This window comes from Frankliniella occidentalis, unplaced genomic scaffold (assembly GCF_000697945.3).
Source record: "Frankliniella occidentalis isolate FOCC.00 unplaced genomic scaffold, Focc_3.1 Scaffold6, whole genome shotgun sequence".
Taxonomy (NCBI): domain Eukaryota; kingdom Metazoa; phylum Arthropoda; class Insecta; order Thysanoptera; family Thripidae; genus Frankliniella; species Frankliniella occidentalis.
This window is the reverse complement of record NW_026267136.1, coordinates 3,140,269-3,144,319: the sequence shown is the minus strand read 5'-3', so window position 1 is coordinate 3,144,319 and position 4,051 is coordinate 3,140,269. Positions and strand designations below refer to the sequence as shown.

Sequence of the window (4,051 nt, the reverse complement as noted above, 5' to 3'; positions counted from 1 at the left end):
ATATTTCATTTTTTTAAAGCCAGAAACAACTTTCTACTATTATTTTTATTCACAGCTACTCTTAGCTATGACTAATACCTTCTGCATGTATTTTATTTTGCTCTGATTAGGCATTAATGTAGTGCGTAAGCAAGTACATTAGAATCTACCTACGTAGGTGTGGGGGTACCCATAGTGATTTCTGCACCTATCTGAAGTGGACTGATAAGTGATGTAAGCCCTAATCTCACATCCAGTTCTGGCCCTGTAGCTTTTCCTCTGACTTGTCAAGTCTTATCTCTATCCTGACTTAGTCACCGTTCAGATAGTTCTCATGACTTCTAAACATTTTGTAGTTTTCTGCAAAGCTCTTCTTGTGTCCACGCTACTGGAAGAAAGAAAGTTCTGTCGAGGAACCGATTGTGAAAGCAGATGATACAAATTTGAGTTTCATCTTACTATATTGAGAGTTAGTCCAATTTTCTACCGACCCAAGACAAACGAGCTCACCTCACGCGGAGGCCGAGTGGGGCCAAAGAAATCGTCCAGAAAATACGTCAATTTTTCTCAGATTCATTCGCCCAATTACGCGAGCTCAGCGCCTGCGGGACTCAGGGTAGGCCACCTCACAGCACATGCATGCACTTTAGGCAAGATGTTGCCTATCTATCGGGCGCCATGAGAGCTTGCACGGACTGATCTTGGCTGTTTCGTTTCGGCGAATGGGACGTGATTTGTGAATGATCCCAAAGCCCTCCGCAAGCCAGCGAGCTGATGCATTGCAACTTTTATACTAGTTGTATGTTATTGTTCTCTAGTTAAATGCAAGAGTTAAGTATGTCATCTGCTAAAACTCTGTTACTGGTCACTTTGGGTGCCTGTCGCAAGTGGTGCAATAACTTGCTTAAGCTGCATCGACGCAATCGCCATAGGGAATGAACCCGTAAAACGCTCGTAATGTAGTCACTACCCCTATGTTCTTTCAATTGCGAATTCACTTCCCTCCTCTCCCACTTCGGAGCGCTTCCGCCCCCTTCGGATGACGCCGGGACCCGAACCCGAAGGCTGTCGACGTAGTTCCATGCTGCGGCCAACAGACGGCGCGCGCTGTGTCCCTGCGTACGGCCCCTCGGCGCCGCGCTGCCGTCGCTATACCTACGCTCCGCGAGGAGAAGGGAGTGAGTGGTGTGGAGGTACGCCGTGCTCGTTGGGAGGGGGTACGAGAGAAAGAGAGGGAGGGAGGGAGACAGGACAGAGGGGCCGAAGACCAGCAGGAGGGCGAGGAGGAGGGAAAGGAGCGGCCGAGCGGGAGGGGAGAGTGGCGCGGGTGCGAGGGAGAGGGAAGCTCCAGGCCGGGCCGGGCGGCCGGGCGGGGGCCGGCGGGGGCCCGCGCCGTGACGTCACCGCGCCGCGCCAATCAATATGCTTATAGCGGACCCGCCTCGGCGCGGCGCGCTCAGTTCACGTTGTGCCGCTCGCAGAGCAAGTTCACGGCGACACGACTCGCGCCCTCCGCTCTCCGCTCCAACCCCTCGCGCCAACACAGAACCGCGTGGTCAGGACAACCTGTAAACACAGCTCAGGGAGTGTTCGGGACGACTCTGACACACAGCAGCGCGACCGAGGTCCGGCAGTTGCTGCCCCGCTTGTGCCCCACGCCCAACCGTCTCACACTCTGCCGACGACGGGAGGTTGTCGCCCGCTCCGCCCCGCGCATCCGGCAGCAGCAGCAGCCAGCTTCAGCACCACCACCAGCGGCTCAACGCGCAGCGAGTAGGATTTGTGGCTCGAAGTGAAAGTGCCCCTGTGCGTCGCCCGCTCGTCGTCCTCCTCAACCACCGAGATGGCTTTCATGATGCCGGTAGTGAAGAACGACTGGAACATTTACAAGAGCGGCCGGTCCCGGCGCAGCTCGGAGTGCTCCAACCCGCAGACCTGCCGCAGCAGGAAGGTGTCCGAGTGCAAGTCGGAGGGTCCCTCCCTGTCCACCTCGCCCGGCAGCGACTTTGTCGTGGTAAGTGCAACGAGTGCAAGTGCAGCACCAGCTGCGAGCGAGTGTCCTGGGGCGCACCGAGGCCGCGGTCGGCGCTGACGGGGCCCTGATGCAACGCGCCCGCGGCCCGGAGCCCGGCCCGCGGCGCGCAGGAGAACGAGCAGCGCCAGCGTGGCGTGGCGGGGAGTACCTGGAGAGCACCGCGGCTCTGCACTCACTGCCCCCGCCCCCCTCCCTGCGGCCCCCAGGCCTGAGGTTTATGTCTGAAGTTTGAGGTTATAGCGTCGTTTGGCGCCGCAGCTCCCTTTGGAACTATGGCGTCGTACGGGGAGTAAGGGTGGAACGCCCCCCCCCCTCCAGCCCCCCCATAGTCCTGGATGTGCCCCAAGTTGGGCTGGTCAATGACCTTGCGGAGGTGGGCGGACGGGCGCGCCTCCGGCGGCCCTCGGTGCAGCACGGTGTATCGCGGCCACGCACTATACGCGTTGCGCGTCCAGAAGGTTCGGTGCGGCCGGGCGCCGGCACCGCCCCACTCCGTGCCGCGCCGCCGCCGCGCCCCGCCGCCCCACCATTGATTCCAAGGGCCCCGCCAGCAGCCACACCCCGCGGCACGGCAGGGCCTCGCACTCCCGGCGCGGCCCGAGGATTTGATGGCGTGGCGTCGTGCGGTTGGGCTTGGAGGCACTTTTGGCCCTTTTCATCCATGAATTTCTCATGGCGCCCGCCTTGCCGGCTTCGCGTGTGTGTCGGTCGGGGAGCCGTGTGTGCGCCGCCGAAATCGAGTTTCCCCCAGTCTAGTCGCAATCCCGGCCGCTTCTCCTCCGGGGGGATCGATCCCTCCCCGGCCGGCCGGGGTTGTGCCGCCCGGGGGGGGCGACCCGGAAAGCGGCGGAGCGCCGCCTATCTGCCTGGGTCTATCTGGGGTCGGGTTCGGGTCGCTATCTTTGGGATCTCGCGGGTCGGCCGGGTCGGCCACCCCGCCCCCGCCCCGGGCCGTGCAACCCTGCGGGTCATCGTGGCCACCCCAGGGCCCGGGGGGTGAGGGGGAGGGGAGGAGTATTTATAGCCCCGAGTCGACCCGCCCCGCCCCGCGGCGCGCCGCCCCGGGAACGCACCTCCTGTTGGACTCCATGGCCCGCAAGTTGCTGTAGGTCGCAAACTGGCGGGAGCATTGCGCAACAAACGCGCCCGGTGAATGATCGCGCAGAGCGAGCGGCTGAATGGTGGGCTGGTGGGCGCGGCCTGGTATCGCCCGCCACGCCTATCTGCTCGCGTGCAGGCCGCGGGGGGCCGGGGCCGGGGGGCTGCAACGGCTTGCAACTACTCTAGTTGTTGTTTTACAAAAGAAATTTACTGGCGTTTTTATCGCTCCTCGCCGCGCTCAATGTTGCGACGGGTCGCGGTGCAACCACCACACTGCGCTGCTGTTTGCAGGCCCGGACTGTACTCGCTCACGTGACGTTGGGTGACAGTAGTGTTGCCACCACCCCGCCCCGCCCCGTGTGACGCGATCAACGACCTCGTCGCCCTACCTCGTCCCACCTAGCTGACTAGGTACCCTAACACGGTGTGGTACGCCTCCCCCCTCCTCCACGACGAAAGAAATCATAAAACTCCAAGAGATATATCTTAAACTCCAACCTGCAGGGGGTAGTAGGTACGGCGGGGGTGGGGTGGGGAGGCTTTCGGAGGGTGGTGCAGTGTCGCCTGGTTCTCGTCTGGATGTAGCGAAGCGGTGTCGCGGTATCGTCTGTGTCCGGAGCGGTGTCGTTTTCAGCGGGGGGGTCTTTCCGTCCAGACGACGACATGGTCGCCGCGCCGCCTTCAACCAGAACCAAACCTTCACGTTCGTTATTACGATGATGACGAGCAGGAGAACTTGTCTGTTTGACACTGACACCACCGCCTCCGTCGCTGCTGCTGCTATTTTTATCTCTTCCGTCGCCAGTCGCAGTCGCCGTACGAGAATGTGTGTGTATGTCTATGTTTGTGTGTGTGTCAGATGGACTGAGGTAGTTTGGCTTTGTGTGCACGGCAATATGGGTAGATGATAACGCGCTCCGTCACGTTTGTTGCCTC

General features: G+C 60.8%; 1 protein-coding gene across 1 annotated transcript in view; it reads left to right on the top strand.

Annotated features, from left to right (window-relative positions):
• The first annotated feature begins 1,413 nt into the window (after positions 1-1,413).
• The window catches only part of LOC113210018 (uncharacterized), a 12,123-nt gene continuing 9,485 nt past the window's right edge, over positions 1,414-4,051 (top strand). The window contains exon 1 of the mRNA XM_026427817.2: positions 1,414-1,993. Coding sequence (XP_026283602.1) covers positions 1,823-1,993 — 171 coding nt within the window. The 5' untranslated portion in view covers positions 1,414-1,822. The remainder of the gene's footprint in view (positions 1,994-4,051) is intronic.